Source organism: Alosa pseudoharengus, unplaced genomic scaffold, assembly GCF_046254945.1.
Source record: "Alosa pseudoharengus isolate Yale_2024_CS ecotype anadromous, Long Island Sound unplaced genomic scaffold, YU_APseudo_1.1 YU_APseudo_1.1_scf_13, whole genome shotgun sequence".
Lineage (NCBI taxonomy): Eukaryota > Metazoa > Chordata > Actinopteri > Clupeiformes > Clupeidae > Alosa > Alosa pseudoharengus.
Genome location: NW_027468598.1, coordinates 13457192 through 13473908, shown reverse-complemented (window position 1 = coordinate 13473908; position 16717 = coordinate 13457192). Strand labels below are relative to the sequence as shown.

Below are 16717 nucleotides of genomic sequence, written 5' to 3'. Positions count from 1 at the left end.
CTGATCACGCAGAATGTGGACTGGACACGCCCTAAATGTTTTTAAGCTTGGCACCTCTGACCATCCGTTTCTGATCGCCAAGATAGTTTGGAAGCTTACAGAGCTTACTCTTTAGGTTAGGTAAAATGTATGGACTAAAAACCACCATTGTATGGCAAAATACACCTTCTCTATATAAATTTCCAGAAATATATTCAATACCATAAAACACACAGTTTCATAACAAGGCAATCTTATTATATCGTTTCATAACCTAATACATAGCCTAATTATCAGAATGCCCAAACACCACTCTTGGCCTGCGCACTTGACCTCTGCTCCTCTATGACGTCACACTCCACAAACTTCAAATGTTCCTTGCAACTTACCGTCGGGTTTTTTCACAGTTCGCAGCCCAGGAACAGTGTTGCCACAGTTACCTTGAAAAAGTAATCTGATTACTGATTACTCCTTTAAAAAGTAACTTAGTTACTTTACTGATTACTTGATTTTAAAAGTAACTAAGTTAGATTACAAGTTACTTTATTAGTTACTTTCAGCAGCTGCCGACAACACCCCCACCGCCTCAACATAAAAATGATAACCGGTTTTGCCAATACTCACTATACTGGAAGTGCATTTTAACAGTAATGCCAACAATGTATAGCAGACATCCCAACCTAACCTACTTAGATACTGAAATGCAGATGTTTGTTCAATAATGTCTAGTCAGTACACCAAATAAGGAAGACAAAAATAGTAACGCTTTAGATAAGTAACTTTAATCTGATTACTGGTTTGTAAATAGTAGCGCGTTAGATGGTCAAAATAGACTAACGCGTTACTAAGTAACGCGTTACTGGCATCACTGCCCAGGAAGTAAACAGACAACTACAATGTGAGTATCCTCTGCTATTGTCTGACACAATGAAAATGTCCGTATTCCCTAAACCTTCAGTTGGCCACCCTGAAAGTAAGGCTCTTAACTAATATTGTCCCGTATGCATTTGTGTTTTGCAGTTACCGTTACAACCATGCTGGAAGCCGTTTGTGTATGTGTGTGCAAATAAAGTGTGTTTATAAATCACGTTGTCTTTTTCTCTCTTATTTTCCACCCTTCTGTTCTTTCCTCTGTTTCTTGGAAGCCTTTTTCTCTTCCACTTTTTCTTCTCTGTCATCTCCTTTCTCTGTCTTCCTCTCCTCAACCTTTTTTTCTCAGCTTTTTCGTGATTATTTTTCAGCTATTTCTTCTGTCCTTCCTTCCTCCATTTCTCTCCATCTAGGAAACACTTCCTCATTTCCTCCTACCTTTTTCAGATCTTTTCCCTTGCTGCCAAATATTTTTTGTGTGTTTGGGTATCATGTGATGTGTGTGGGTGTATGTATTTTGAGAAAATTGTTGACATTTAGACACCGAATTAAGCATTGGAAGTTTCTTCCTCTCCCATTTTTCTTCTCTCCTATCTCATCCATGTCTCTTTTTCCCTTGCTTCCACTTATTCATTGCAAAAATATATGTGGTTATTTGTGCAATTAGTGTGATGTGTATAGGTGGGTGCATGTATTTTTGTGACATTGTCTCTGAAGATTTAGACAATGGAGGCCTTTCTCTCCTCCTTCTCCCTCTTCTTCCTCTCTTCAATCTCCTCTTTCATTCTCTTTTTCTCATCTTTCACTTTGTCTTTGGCATCAGCGATTTCTTTAGCCAGCCTTTTCTTCTCCTCTTTCTTCCTCATTTCCTTCTCCAACTTTTTCTGCTCTTTCTCTTCCTGTTTCTTTGCTGCCAACTCTTCCTTCTCTCTCTTTTTCCTTGCTGCCAGCTCTTCCTTCTCTCTCTTTTTCTTCACTGCCAGTTCTTCCTTCTCTCTCTTCTCCTTCTCTGCAAGTTCCTTCTCCAGTCTCTTCTTTTCTTCTTTTGCCCTCTTTCTCTCCATTCCTAGTGTTTTCTTTTCCTCAGAGGCCTTGCGCTTCTCCAGTTTCTTCATTGCTGTTATGAGCTGCTTTTCTTCATCGGCGAGTCGCCTTCTCTCTTGCTTTTCTTTAGCCTTCTGTTCCCTCTGCAGGATCTTCATCATCCGTCTATATTTCTTTTCCTCCACTTTCACCTTCCCAACACATTTAGGACACTTCAGCTCCACAGCTTTCAGAGTGTTTTGGCACACTAGGATGGTGGGAGGACCATGACATGTGTGTCCCACAGGGACACCACCCTCATATTCCACTTTGTGTGGGACAGAGCAACAGTCCAGGCAGATGTTGAGTTCACTAATATTAGCACTGAACTCGAGGACAGACTCAGCAACGTCAGGGTACTCGTGACCCACCAGGTCATCTTCACAAGCTTTCACCATCTCCTCTCTCAATCTCTTCAGCTGCTCCTGAGTGTTCAGCTGGGGGTCTCTGGATGCATCCCCGGACAGAACAGGTTTGATCTTGGTGGGACGGGGCTGGACCTGCTTAGGCCCATTAGCACTGAACTCAAAGACAGACTCATTGACAGACAGACTGTCAATGGCGGAACCCACCAGATCATTTTGGGAGGATTTCGAAAGTGTCTCCTCTTTTTTTCTCCTCAGTCCAATGTCTAACTGGACGACCACTTCAGGGCAAGAGGCAGCTCTAGAATTCAAGGCAGCCAGGGCAGAAGGTGCCCTGGGTGGCTCGTTGTTGAACAGCTGTGGTGCTGGAACAGGAGGCCGCTCAGCCAAAGAGGGCTCAGATTGAGTTTTCCCGACGCTCAGAGTGCTGCTTGGGCAGAATGCATCCCTCAGCACCTCTGGATGTGATGGGGGCGCATTAGCGCTAGGCTGGACGTTCACCTCTGCGTACGAAGCAGCCTGGGGGACAGGCAGAGGAGCTGATGTCAGGCCTGCAGTGCACAGCTTGTTCCCAGCGATCTCACATGCAAAAGCATGTAGTGTGGTATCCAGTGAGGGCTCTGAGTGGTATATACAAGCCTTCACATAGCTGGAGGGGCAGGCGACACCATGAATACGCCTGCTTAAAACTGACCCCCTACAACTCGGCCGAAACTGCAGGGTGGTGCGCACAGGAAATCTTGGACGCACAGAGTGGGGAACCACCTCCCTAGCAGCATCCCAGATGGGAACCGGAACAGTCAAGGCTGATGATGTTCCCTCATGTCTCATCTGAGTTGAAGACAGAAGAACACATTTGAAACTGATATATTAATCTTGATTTACTTCCACAAGGTGACAGAATATCATTTGTTTAGTTGGCTCAGAGCATAAAATGGTCCTTGTTCTCTCACCTGTAACAGAGAGCGCAGTCTCCCCACCTCTGCCCAGAGACTCTGGTTCTCCAGGCGCATCGTCTGGCACCAGGTCAGCAGCTGTCTCCACATCACCTCTGAGTCGGCCATGGGCTCTCCTTGCAGGAGGGCTTCTAATGCCTGGCCAATGGTCCTCGAGGAGAGGAAGGGTGCTACAGTCTGCAAATCAAAGTTTATTTATGTGACACACACACACACACACACACACTCATACACGCACACACAGTTTTCATACCTCATCCACTTCTCCCTCCGATAGTTCAGCGTCATCATCTGACTGCAAAGTTTAAGTAGACTACTTGTTAACGCCCAGGGAAAAGGGGAAATATAAGGAAATGCTAGTGTGCAAATATTATTTCTTTTCAACGATTAAAAAGTGAGACATACTTGATATGGCTGAACATGTTGTGGTTGATCACAAGAAGACATCCTCTAGTGAAATCTAAGGAGAAAATTAGATGTATTTGGGATTATTACAAAGTGCAACAAACATTATTGGTGTGTGTGTGAGAGAGAGAGATGGTATAAGAACATATGCAAGTTATGCGTATGTTCTTATACCATCTCTCACACACACAACCACCTAAGCATACATTGTGTCTATCAAGTGACCTAATGTATCGCTCACATTTCATAATGTTCCTATTCGTTCAACGTTGTGGTTCATAGGTCATTTAAAACAATTTACTTAAATCCCATACACTTGTCTACACTACCTCTCGAAATCATTGGTCAAAATAAATCTACAACGTCTATGTCCGCTGTCTAATATACTTCCTACACGTAAATATACTATTTTAACTAGGCCTACTTTTGACTTACCACAAACGCAGTCGCGTTATTTCTTTTGTATGTCGTTCGTTATATGGTCCTATCGTGCAGTTCTAACTTCTCTAACTTTCCAAGTGAAGCAACAACCTTGTCAAATAAATTATAAAGGAATTGTATCATTATGACGTTGAAATTGTGTAATCCTTACCTGGACAACAGGTGGCGTCACAAACATTGACAGTAGACAGACACGCGTTCTACGAGCTCTATAGGCTACATTGTTCAGTCCTGCCATGTAAAATTAGATAACAGCCTACAGTGAAAGGCCATCATCATATTACAGTTTTAACACCTAGACCTAAGCCGCTTCCACCCCACATATGGTTGTTATAAAACGTGGCTGTGAAGTTCAGAGTGAGCGCTTGAATTAAATTCGGCATCTTTTGTCTTGTGTGTCATTTGTTATTTTGTAAATTTGTTTGATTATGTCTTGGTGTCGCGGGTACGCTGGCGACTACGCCGCTCCGCCGGGCATCTTTTGCCTTTTGTGTCAATGTCTTATGTGTGGAGCGCTTTGGGTTGCACTCTGTGCATGTGAAATGCGCTATACAAATAAACTGACTTGACTTAAATATGAATAGCATAGGCTACACTACGTTATCTGTAGCCTACTGGCCTTGACACGTTTTCACTGTAGGCTAGCCTATACTTAACGCAATTATCGGAGCACATAACTTAAGAGGCCTGTGGAAATTCATCTGCCAAATCTCTGACATTTTAAAAACATATTATTCATATTTGCAATGACTGCGACGCTCTCTTCAGTCACGCAGGTTACTTACCCCTTTTGAAACTGATCATGACGGATGTTGTATGAAATTGATGTATAGCTTTTTAATCAAAGAGCAGCATGCGCCTGTTTTGCATTTCGAACATCTGTAGTATATTACGATGTTAAACCAACACAATAAATCCAAACCCACTCGATTTTAGATGTCCCGCAGTGTCCCACATTAGGGCAATTCACCTTATTCTTAATTAAATATAGCCCTATCACAACAGAAGAATGAGGGATGTTTGCCTAAATTGTTGATTTATTTAGTATTGCATTTAGTAGCCTACCCTCCCTGGATATTCACGATTTGATCAAATTTGTTTAATTCAAATCACATTTATTGTGTCATTATTTGATCATATCATATACACAATTTACCAGTTTTGCCACAATGTCTCTTTGTTTTCCCAATTGACATTACTTAACGCGGGATATACGACCTTTAACTGTACTCTCGGAAGGTCATATCTGATATGAGTGAGCGTAAGTGATTTTGCAGTTGAAGCCCGCCCTACACCACCCGCGCGGAATGGCTTTTATTTGCGGCAGGTAGCGCGCCGATGCACTATGACACATGGGCCCGCAGTAAGCCCGGCGAGGCAACCTGAAAATTGAAGCCACGTTTTAACAGCCCGACTGGATTTATTGAATCCGAAATGTTTCGCACTTTGAAAGTATATCTGCGCAACTGTGCAGTCAAGCAGCCAGTGCGTGCGTATGTCTGGGTGTGTGCGCGAGCGCTCTAGCAGCTAGGGTGTGCAGAGATCAATCCCTGCTGTCTGATCTTCGAAAATGTGCAGAGAATTAAGGCTCTCTGTAGGTTGTGGTGTTTTCTTCATGTGTCTTATGTGTCAAAGACTGAATAAGAGGTTTAATCTATCCTCTTACTTTAAAGCTGCATTATGCAAGAATTTTCACCTTTGGTTTGCAGGAGAGTGTGGTAACTCTTTTACCCGTCAGATCTTAGCCTACTTGCTGATACTTCAAAATATAATATATTGGATAGACATATTTCATAAACTATCTTATGCCCTATTTAAGATAAGCCTACCTTGCAGTAACCTATAGCCTATAGGCCTAATGTAGACAAGGCTACTTATTTGTAATACTTTGTGTTTTATTTCATGTTGTCAGGTCCACTGGTCCAAACTGAATTAGGACAGGGTTGGTAAACCACATGAACTAGGCTACATTTAGGATTTGAATAGATCAATAGCCAGTTGCACGAGTTGTTTTCCTTTCATCAAATATTTGATCATAACATGTTTCCCCGTTCTGTTTATAGGTCTACTGGAGTTTAAGTTCCCTGTTATTTCACTGGTCTTCGGGTGGAACAAAACGTAGCTTACTGGGATCACTCAGATCGAGTTTCCAGTTAAATTAACACACAAGGTTACAGACTAGTGCTCAAAATAAACTTCTGTTGTGCTGCCGTGGCTTGTCAGTTGGCTGAGGCTGAGGCCGTACTGCGATTCAGACAACTATTCATTAAGACGGACAGAGGCCGGGAACTGACGCGCATCCCACTGTCCGTCTTTACTGGAAATCGCCGTAACTCTTCCTGATCGAGTGTCCGAATTGATTACTCGTCAGATATCTTCTTGCTTGAGGAGCGGCGTACGATGGGAAAGTCGATCGCAATGGATGAGCAGACCGAGTCTGTAGGGCCTAAACTGAGCAGACGACACTCCTACTCTCGAGTGCTCCGGGGATAAACTACTGCCGGTTAGAGCGCTCTCGGTCACTCAAACAGCCGTAAATATGTCGGGGGATTGTCTCGAGAGCGCATCGTAATCTGCCAATGCTCGGTGGGCTGCCGGGAATCACGGTTGCAAATGGACTCTTCACTACAAATTCACGCCAATTAACCCAATTGATTGCGAGCCAGCAGGAGGAAGCAACAGTTGTCTCCAGTCGCCAGTCTTATCGGACCGCTCCGTTTGTATTTGCTCTTGTTTAGTGAGCGGGTGTAGGCTACGTGCTCCTCCTTTCTCAATAGCCCAGTGATAGTGAAACCTAACAATTCCCAAGCATTCGTTTTCTTAAAACGTATTAGAATTAAAAACTGTTGAACGGGATATTGCGTGCTTGCCAGGCTACATGTGTGTGTTAAGATCGGATGTCGGACACTAGATGGCAGTAAAACACAAATGATCTCAAACTGCACTTGGGTTACGGAAGCACTGGCATAGAAAGGTGGAATGCAAAGATGCGGGCCGTTCACACTCCCGAAGGCTGTATAGTCTTTTCTGTATATTCTTTTATTGAACAACAAATAGGTCTATACTATTTCATGTAGTTGTGTGCGTGCTGGCAGTGAAGGTTTATATCCCATTTAGTATGCACCTCCATTCCATGCCTCTACAAACATGTTATCCTCTTTGTATTTGTGAGGATATTCTCAGTTCCAACATGTTCAGATTTCTGTAGTTGAAACTGTGTTTTATGCGATATGGTGTGCTTTTATTAACACACAAAATCCCGCCTGGGTTTACAGCAGTTGGGGACAACCGTTTACCTCACATTACGCTTGTTATGGGCCGTCTACCAGTTCAACTTTGGCTGTTTTATTGCGCGCCATTAACATTGCAGAGAACAGGCAAAAAGTCTGGATCTGATGCAAGAACGTGATATAAAACAGGAATATCCTGCAAAACATTTAACGTTCACTTGACCCCCCCCCCCCCCCGCCCATAGTCCTGAAGGCGTGCAGAATGCCACTTTATTCTCAGTGTCCTTTCTAATGTTCTAAAACATGTCCGGTGGCATTGGCCCAAATGCATCTAAAACGCCACTGTACAACTTCAAAATAAGGAAATTGAATTCTTCCAGTCAGTCAGTGACGAGGATTTATGAGTTATTCTGAAAGGACTGTTATTACTGACACAATGCTCCTCGTCCAGTCCCTGGTTCATCAGAATCATGCCTCATGATGTGAGAACGTTAATGGGAGTCGAATGCTCTCACCAGGAGACCGCTGCATGCGGCGTCTTGGCATCTTTTCTGCTCCAACGAGCCGGCGGCTTCACTCATCTATTCAAGAATCGAGCAACACGCAATCCCAGCCCGTTTTCTCTGCGACTGAAGCTCTCATACAATAAACCCACGCATGCCAGACGGTCGAGGGCTGCTGGAGGAACAAAGTTGTAGAAATATGGCTTAAAACATAATTTCAGATTTGAACATTAGAAAATAGCCTAGGCCTATTGTTTCGGCAATTTATTAACTTGTACCTTAATATTTATTTGAGCATTTTCTGCTCATCACTTACAATGTTGTACAATAAATGTAAAGGTGAAGGCCTATATTAAATTAACATTCGTTGTCTTTCTCTACGCTCCAAAAAATAAACCAAACTCTTGCGGTCGAACACGGTTAGCTTTCAATTTGAGGTCCTTTGCATTTCTTTAATTGTGTAAAAAATGAATGAAAACAAATATGCCAACAATGTTAATATCGTGGAAGTGGTGTTGCAGCAAATGTCGACCAAATGCGCTCGGCGAATACATTCTCCAGAATCTCACAGCTGATGGGACTTGGATGTGCGCTCGACACTTTAATATTGAACTTCGGTTGAAAAGTAAACAGTGGTCAGCGACCAGAGATGATTTCTGCTTTCTGGAGTAAAAACCCTAATAAGTATTGTATGGGCTGTATGTACTTTGCCTGTGACCACAGCGCCTGCGGTTTTTGGAATGTTTCCGCTTGTTTCAAACGAACAGGCAGGGAAGACGGGAGCATAGGGGAGGAGAAAGGGAAAGTAGCGAGAGAGAGAGAGAAAGGGAGAAAGAGAGGGAGTGAGTATAGGAGCTAGAGTGGTAGCGGGCTGTTGGCAGTTCCTTCGGCTGGTTAAAATGTGCTTGTTTACGGGTCTTCTCTCTCTTGGTTCTCCAGAGAGGGGCACCCTCTCGCCGGAGTATGCTTTCTCAGTCACTCGCCGTAGCCGGGCTGGGATCCCGGAATCCTACTCAGTCTCCTGACACAATATTTTTACTTCAATATTTTCACTTATGAATTATGAACAATTGAATAATAGCAGGAAATGATGCCAATATAATTATATTAATTAAATAGCTGGGGTGAAAGACCGGTCGTAAAAACGAAGTTAGTGTAGAATTGCTCTCTTGAATGTTCTTGGCGGGATATTTTTTCCTCAAATGCAAAAGGATGTGACAGAACCACTTACATTCAAACTGTAGCAACACTGAGCTACTGTTAGTCAAGCCATGGTTTTATTTTATTGCTTTATTGCAGCTTCTGAATATTTGATAAGAAAAAGGATAATATATTAGGCTATCAACTGTGACTGTTACTGCACATATTCATTGGTTTTTAACAAGTATGTAACAAGTATAGCAAATGTCTCTTCAATGTATTTTATGTTACGCATTTATGTATTTGATTGTTGATTTATAGAACATATAATACACACACATAAAATATCAAGTTATTAACGTTATTGTTATGTAATCATACACCATCTATATTTTGGTCATCGTCTGGTTGTATTGTGTGAGAGTTTGAGGGGTGCCTGGCTGGACGCTGCCCGATGAGAAATATCCCCGTTGATCACTTGATTGATTACCTCGCGCAAAGGTCACGCGGGCGCGGCGTAATTTCCTTGCGCCTCCAGGCTCTCTTTTCACTCTCGGTCTGGCTCCAGAGCCACCCGAGTTTACAAATTATGTTTTTATTTTAACCCTTGCAGCACCACCAGCACATAGGGATGATAGTACAGAGATAAACTAGCCTACACACACACACACACGCGCATTTTTTATGACTGTTATTAATAGTACAACCCACGACTCGCAAAACATGTAATGAATATAATTAGGTAAAGATAATAACGGCACTGTGTAAATTGTGTGCCCCCTTTGTTTGATAGGGTTCATTTTAAACCCTGGGATGGGCTAATAATTTAGCGGTGCCACCAAAGGCCTCGAACCCAATTAATATCCCGTAATTACAGCCTTCGGGTTCAGCCCGTGATACTCTCGACTTGCACCGGCGTCTCCATTCTAAGCCATTGGTGTCGAGGGTGAACAACATCATGTGTTTCAAAATGTGTGTGTGTGTGTGTGTGTGTGTGTGTGTGTGTGTGTGTGTGTGTGTGTGTTGGAAGGGGAGGGATACAGTTGAGTTATAGCACGGAATAAGCGAGGGGATGAATGAAATACCTCCTCTTCCATTTAGGCAAATTGGAGCGCGGTGGCGGAGCCCTGCAGCACGCGCCCCGCACAGCCAGCCTTGAACTGTGGCAGTAGAACTCGTTCATATTCTTTCTTTTATTTTTTTTTCTCCCTCTCGGTTTGACACAGAAGAAAAAGCGAAGCTATTCAGCCGACGTCTTCTTGCAATGGTGAACATTCTCTCACCTTATGCCATTCTCTCTATCTCTCTCTCTCCTTTTTCTTTCTTTTGGAAATTAGGCACCAATGGCATCTGAATGGCATTGAATCCAATGGCATCAAATGGAGGTCATGCCTCCATGACCGGTCAACATTATTGTCATCAAATAAACTAGACAACAAAAACAAGACATGAAGATGCGTTATAAGTTCTAGTCATGGGCCTACTGTAAGGTAAACTACTTATAGTAAGAAACACTATAATTCTTCAACAGTTTGTCTCTTGAATTTCCCTTAGGGATCAATAAAGTATATCTATCTATCTATCTATCTATCTATCTATCTATCTATCTATCTATCATATATAGAACCATAACTCGGTAACACTAGACCTGTGTAGTGTCTGCGACTGCGCCTTCTTATTTTGATCACATGCGATCTCACGGAGGGCAATGCCTCAAGACCATGTCCAGTCCAAGAGCAGTTAAAGAATACGAGAGTTCATAACAATGTGGATAAAGGCTACCAATGAGAAATAAACTAATAAAAATAACAGTGTTTATTGTTTTCTTTCAGTGCATTTTGTAGAAACCATTAAAAAAAACAGGGGTGTCCATTCGGACCTCCTTCGGCTCCATCCAGGCGTGATGATGTCATGACGTTATTTAGTCCATTTGAAAATACTTTCTAATCCTAAGAGGTTCACGGGCAAGGTCAACATGATGTCACACGGCCCTAATTAATGAGCGTTTAACTTAAATACCTTTTGTAACTAATAAAGTCACTCTCTTCGACTGCTGAAATTACGAACAATCAATAACAAATAATAATTAATAGGCCAAGTAATAATAATAATAATAATAATAATAATAATAATAATAATAATATGATCAAACAAAAATGCGGGATTGTGACACCAATTGTTTAGAAGCTATACATTTTGAATACCAAAGATCCATGCAATAGCCTAGGTTTACTTTTAACGCTTTGCTGGACATTTTGTCGCACGCTTTCGCGGGTGGAGAGAGGCATCACCCAGCCGTGACTCATTCATCAAGCGTTTTCCCCATGAAGCACTTTTTCCCACCTCCGATTATCACACCTTATTAGTGCGCTGTTTTAAACGCCGAAAGATCATTTATTAGGATCCGGGGACATTTCTGGAGATTGCAATTTAGCCCGCGAGTAATGGAGCCTCTGCGTGCCGCATGGCAGTGGGCATTAATTCGGGGTTGCTACTTAACAGATTAATAATTGTCACCGCTGCCAAAAAGAGAAAAGTACAGAAAAAAACCTTTCGGCTCTGATTGCACACGCGCCGGAGAGGGAAAAGAGAGAGAGAGAGAGGTGCATGGGGGGGTGTGCACTTTCAGCTTTCATTCAATCGGGATTATTCATAATGATGGTCAAATCACAATTAAAATGTATAAAACTTTAATAAAACGGATTTTTTACATCTGGTTAGTTTGCCCGAACAGTGATTAATGCGTTTCAATTGAAATGGCTGAAAGTCCGGCGTGCTTGAGCTTCGAGAGCGCTCCATTATAATTAATGTCTTCGGTGTGCTCGTGGACCGGGTCGCGGACGGCTCAGATTCGCGCTCAGTGATCTTTGAAGATCTGACACTGAAAAGAGGGATCTTGCCGCGATTGCCATCTGACAAGATCAGAATAGCAAGTGTGATAAATCGGTACAAACTTTTTTGGCGGCGCCTGCCAGTTTGAGAAGGGGGGGGGCTGTGCGCATGTGCGAAGGTGTCCAAACTGACAATGCTGGAGAGATAGCGAGTCCGGATTGAGAATCAGAGAGTAAAGAAGGACATAGGAGAAAAAAAACAAAAGGAGGAAAAAAGATCCAAGAAGAAAAAAAATAACATACTCAAACAAACCAACCCCGCGCCGAAAGAGCCGGCACCATGAGGTCCAAAGGCAGGGCTCGGAAGCTGGCCACGGGTAGGTCCAAATATCCCCTTTCTTTTCCATTTTCAATCTGCCATCTTGTGCATGTGGGTCTCGAATCTAGGCACTGTCGGCACTTAAAAGTCAACAACCTACGCTCTTTGGGGTGCTGTCAGCGGTAACTTGCCTGCCGTGTAGCGCTACTTTAAAGCATTGTTGAAACAAGTCTGAATCGGGCTTTCGGACTACTGCCGTATGTTACGTTGCGGCGTGAGGCAAAGTCACGCACACACACTCACGCACGCTTACCATCACTCACTCTCTCACTCACTCACTCACCCAGTCTCATACATGCACGCATAGAGAATTTCTAGCACTTTTATTGAGCCACGCAAATGATACAAACTTGCGCTGACAGTGACAGAAAGTTGTCGGTAGTTGTTGCAGTTTACCAGCACTTGAGTTTGTGGTGAGCTCGTTCGCCTTGCGAAGCCCTGTCCGGTTTCGCGAACGTAGTTTCCAGGGGCTCCAGGAGTATAGAATCATTCCAATTTGCGACGGTAATATTGGCAGGTTTGGCGTGAACGGAGACCTAACACGACTACACAAAGCCAAGTCTCAATATAAACATGCAGCTTGCCACTGGCGTTCACGAGGATAACTGTCAAACATCCCCGAGCTCAGAACGAATTGCCACATTGGAGTGAATTTTCAAAGTGTAGCCTAAACAAATCACGCGTTTACCTCCGTGTTATCTTTACAGTGCATTATTACATCTGTTTTAATTTCTCTCTATTTAAATCAAATTTAAACATCACTGCTGACGTGCAACAAGTGAGTTAATCTGGTCACAGACCACACGAAATCACTGTGCCCTAGAGAAATGTTTGATTTGTTTGTTTGTGTGCTCGTGTGTGTGTGTGCGTGTGTGTGTGTGTGTGTGTGTGTGTGTGTGTGTGTGTGCGTGTGTGTGTGTGTGCGGGTGCGTGTGCGTGTGCGTGTGTGTGTGTGTGTGGGTGTGTGATATTATTACAGGCAGTGAGCGGTAATCAGGACTTCTTGATGCAGCTCTGCCTCAAGCTATGTTTTGTGTGTTATTTCACATCGAGGCTTGTGTTTTTCTCATGCAATGCCACGCCAATCTAGGCCGATTTGAACATCAAGTCCTGACAAATAAGTTTTTATATTCCTTCCACTGGTAATGCTTGTATCAAATTAATTATGCTCAGGTCTGCAAGCCATTCGTCCCCCATTGGCACGCCACAGGCGGGCAACTCGCAGTGATTTGGGGGTAATTCTGCTCTCCAGCCATTTGCCCCAGTAAAGTTTCTTATTGTGGTTTCGCCAATCTGAGTAAACATATGACAATTTAATATTTCACCTTTCTCCAAGATTAGTTATGCGCTCCAAGACCTGTTATATTTTGATGCATGTGCATTTGCATGTGTTAAAAACATATTGGTCTTCTGTTTATTTCTGTGTGCTTTAATTCCGACTTTAAATCTTTAAATCTGTCGTAGCCCATTCTTTGTGATACATGGCCAAATATATACTGAAGACAATTTTCTACAGTTGCTAAATTGTCATAGTAGTAAATGGGTCATAGGTAGATTCATCAAGACTGCAAGATGCAGTTATTCATATGTTATTTTTCCCCAAATGCACATATATATATATATATATATATATATATATATATATTTAATAAGAATCCCATAGCAAATGAGTTTGAAGAAGTTTGTGTGTGTGTGTGTGTCGGAAGGGAGGAAGGCTGATGTGTTAGGTATGGGATGAGACTGTTGAGTAGACTACATGACGAGCTGTCAAGTGCCTTTAGTCAAAGTCTGTGCGTAAATAAACTGATTTAAAAAACTTTAAAAAATGATCTATGTCATCTGTCTCTCTTTTTCTCTATTTCACGCACGCACATCCACGGATAGAGAGAGAGAGAGTAACAAAACTATTCTTATGTTAGGCACATTGAATCAAATATTCACACTTAACTAGTTTCCGGTTCGGCCAAAGATCAAACGGTAAACACGACTATTTTGTAAAACAACTTCCCAACCCCAAGGAAGGGAGCGTTTATTACACAACGCCACTAAAGCCATCTTTATTGGTGCTTACTTCAACTAACGTCCGCCTTCTTAGGCCTATTTTGCTGCTATGATTTTAAGTGACCACGTTTGTCGACGTAAAACTGATCTAATGGATATTGTAATGCGTGCAGGCTACCTGGATAAGCAGAACATTGAGCATATGTCGTATGTGAGGCTACATGTGTGGGTTCTATTTCACCATTTCTCTTATACAGTAAAAATGTAGCCCTGATATTTATGTTTTATCAGTTTACCTTGCCATGATTGATCCCTGACTATGGAAACAGCAATAGTATGTCTCTTAGCAGTGTGCCGTCTCGGATGGTGCTGTTCAGGTGGTGCAAAGGATATTGGAAAGAAGGCTCCGGTGGTCGGGCTCGACCCTGTTATGCGTCGTGTGGTCCCTCTGGCCTTTTTGTTACTCTGGGCTGCGTCTCTCCCTAAACCGCAGCGCCCGGGCCGGCTGCAGCTTTGTGTCGGTCTGGCCACAATGCCAAGTGCGCACACAATAGAGTCATGCACAGGCCACGGGTGAATGACTTGATATGCATATTTTTCAATTATGGCGCTAATTTGGCTAATACCTGCGAATATATAGAACAGAGGCTGAGAGAGAGAGAGAGAGAGAGAGAGAGAGAGCATGTTTCCTATCTGGCGAAATATTAACTGTAGTCCAAAAGAGGTTTAGGATTCCCTATCCTCGCCATCACGTACCGCTAAAAATAAAATCAGAGGGAAAAAAGTTACGGCAAGGAATTGGCCAGGGCCTCACCGCCCCTCCGGGCAGAACTCACAGTCATTACTTAGGCTGGTCTCTAAGAATGTGGATAATTTGAGGCGTATTTAAAGATTATTATTTATCCTAGATGCAAGGAGAAGATTTCTACCTATTAACTGAATAGGAGAGAATGTTCCGGACGTTCTCTTGAGACCCGCTCAGCTCTGGCCGTGAGCCAGGCACTGCACAATGTCAACATTGAATATTCAAATTCCCAGACTCCTCATAACAGCATGCCTCCATGCCTGCCGGTAAACGCGTTCAGTGTTGCCGCCGGTGCGCAAGAGGGGATAAAGAAACGCGAGCTGCGGCCTCATTCCAGTAGCCTGTATTTCTGTTGCGCACTCGTCGGAGCTCATGTGATGTGATGTGTAAAAGGCAGCATGATAAAAGGCAGTCTGCAGATTGGAGAGGTGGTAGAAGGTGTTTCCAAAATTGTCTGTCTGTGTGTGTCCAAGTTGGGGTGGTGGTGTGTGTGGGTGTGTGTGTGTGTGGGGGGGGGGGGGGTAGTCAGCCAGATATGCATTGTTTGTAACTCTGTTTCTGAGTTCAGTTATAGTAAGTTGGATGCCAATCATTATAGGATGTATGTATAAGACCATGTGATATCTTTTTATACTGGCCCTTATTGTGTCTACTTATGTCCTCAGAACGGACCCATGCCAACATCCTGACTTGACGACTGAAGACATTCAAATAATTCAAAGTGATCCAAAGAGAGTAGCCCATGAGGAGCCATTGCGCAGAAACCATAACGACCAAGTGTGTCAAGAATGAAGGAAAGGTTTTCTTAGGTGCACACAGATAAGGGTATGAATGATTAATCAATAACTCATGTGAATACTCGCACAGACATACAAAAGGCAGGTTTAGAGCAGTTCGATACAGTTGTGCTCTCCTACAGAATGAGAGAAAAGTTGTAGAACTTAGGGGTGTAAAGATCCGCTGTCTGTGTCTGAGTGTTATTCCTCTTCATTTGTTCATAAAAGTATCCTCCTACAGCCCAAATCGGATAATTATCATAAGCATTAAAACGAAGCTTTGTTAGCCATCCCTATACGTTGTTTGTTCTACATGTCGACCGACCGAATCATTCTCTACAGAAAAGCGTGGCTGCTCTTCTTTTTCTATACGAGTAGTGCCCTTGATGGATTTAAACCAAAAGAACTATTATAAAGATGCATGGACACCCAGCAAATCTGTAGCAACGCTTGAGCGCCCATAAGCTATAATAGTTTTATCAGTTTCATGCCGTGTCTTTGTTTTGACTTTGATTTAACTCGATTTCAATGCAAAGTGTCCAAACAACGAAACATCAGCGCGACAAAGGCGAAGAAAGCAACAGATTCGCTGCGCAACAATGCCACCTTCCGCGTGAGTGAAGCGTGTGTGAAAGACGCTCGCTTGTGCCCCCGTGCGCATTCACACTTCCTCAAGCCCCGGTTCCCCGACGCCAGGCGAGCGCGCGCGCTCCCGTGTGCATTGTTCAATGGGCCATGCATCTCGCGTTTGTCTGCCCCTGGCTCATTATCCACCCTATTCAAAACGGGGTTAATGGATCGGGCCATTTAAAAGGTGAGAGAGGGAAGCGAGAGAGAGAGAGAGAGAGAGGGAGAGAGAGACCGTAAGACCATTAAACGCCCGTTGAGCCCAGGGGAAGTCCCGTTGAGGCGGTGCATTCTCTCCATTCGTTCCCCTCTCCAACTCCTACCGC

At 43.2% G+C, this 16717-nt stretch overlaps 1 protein-coding gene and 1 long non-coding RNA gene across 9 annotated transcripts in view; one reads left to right on the top strand and one right to left on the bottom strand.

The window, feature by feature from the left end:
* Positions 1-3359: 3359 nt before the first annotated feature.
* LOC143121438 (uncharacterized) lies at positions 3360-3679 on the bottom strand. The gene is made up of 3 exons (XR_012986476.1): positions 3659-3679; positions 3507-3548; positions 3360-3430 (listed from the first exon to the last, which is right to left on the bottom strand). It is a non-coding gene; the product is annotated as an uncharacterized LOC143121438 (long non-coding RNA).
* An 8343-nt stretch (positions 3680-12022) lies between these two features.
* Positions 12023-16717, top strand: part of mecom (MDS1 and EVI1 complex locus) — a 156091-nt gene continuing 151396 nt past the window's right edge. For all 8 annotated transcript variants that reach the window (XM_076282212.1, XM_076282220.1, XM_076282216.1 and 5 more), the window contains exon 1: positions 12023-12180. In XM_076282212.1, coding sequence (XP_076138327.1) covers positions 12144-12180 — 37 coding nt within the window. In that variant the 5' untranslated portion in view covers positions 12023-12143. The remainder of the gene's footprint in view (positions 12181-16717) is intronic.